The 1,003-nt window shown below is 40.4% G+C and overlaps 1 protein-coding gene across 1 annotated transcript in view; it reads right to left on the reverse strand.

Annotated features, from left to right (window-relative positions):
- Positions 1–1,003, reverse strand: part of tfpt (TCF3 (E2A) fusion partner) — a 4,941-nt gene that overhangs the window by 1,733 nt on the left and 2,205 nt on the right. Inside the window, exons 4-5 of the mRNA XM_005732026.1 lie at positions 859–929; positions 694–763 (exon numbers count right to left, since the gene is read on the reverse strand). Coding sequence (XP_005732083.1) covers positions 694–763; positions 859–929 — 141 coding nt within the window. The remainder of the gene's footprint in view (positions 1–693; positions 764–858; positions 930–1,003) is intronic.

Here is a 1,003-nt window from a genome sequence, read left to right on the forward strand (position 1 = left end):
TACTGAAGCTCAGTATTTGAAACAGAGTTCATTCACTGCTGTAATAACTAATAATGATTGAAATTATAACTTTAATATTGGCCATATTATATTTACATTACCAAAGTGAGATGACTTTAGTCTCATGAACAACATGAGCTAATTGTTATTTACTAGCTAATCTTAAATGACTGTTCAGTACAGAAGTGAAGCCCAATAATCATGATTTCACAGTCAGCCTCAGATACTTATCAAATCAAAGCTCATGTAGAAACAAACAAACAAATGAACAAAACCTTTTCTCCTTCATTTCTGTCAAATAATGCTGTATGAAACGTTTCCAGCTGTTAGTGTCATGGTTGCTAGGCAACCTGGGCAGCACGACGGAGGCTAGACCGTCCCATTTCACAAGCCTGTCACTTCGGCCATAGCGGTCTTTGAGTACGTGGCCCTTGTGGACCGTTAAGGCTGCGAACTTTAAGGCTGCAGACCCTGAATTGGGATACAGCCTTCAGGATATTTTGAGGAGGTAATTTAGCCATTTAAATCAGCTGTGCTGGATCAAGGACACATCTAAAACTTGCAGGACACCGGCTCTCGAGGCCTGGAGTTCCCTAACCCTGCACTAATGCGTTGGCTTCACTTTTCATACGCAGAAGCTATTTCCATCTCTTATATTGTCTTTAATATCCACCCATGTTTGGTAATCCTTACCTCAAGCAGTATAGTGAGCTGAGCGTTTCTGTAGTCATCCCCGTGAGCATCTAAGGTCTTCATGAGGAATCTGTGAGAGTTAACACAACCCACAGATGAGCCATAAAGTGAGCAACTTCTCAGAAAACACACAAAATCTTCAGTTATTATAATGACAGTTTATACCTCCTTTCTTTCTTCAGACGTCGAGTAATTCTTTGCACTTGGTGAAGGCGACCCAGGATCTTCTGATTTACCTGAACAAAGTGCATGTGTTGGATCAATGATGAACTGATATATCAGAATATTAAAGCAGCAGGAGAATATTCAG

The sequence above is a fragment of the Pundamilia nyererei genome, unplaced genomic scaffold (assembly GCF_000239375.1).
Source record: "Pundamilia nyererei isolate P.nyererei 1_Seehausen unplaced genomic scaffold, PunNye1.0 scaffold00045, whole genome shotgun sequence".
NCBI lineage: Eukaryota > Metazoa > Chordata > Actinopteri > Cichliformes > Cichlidae > Pundamilia > Pundamilia nyererei.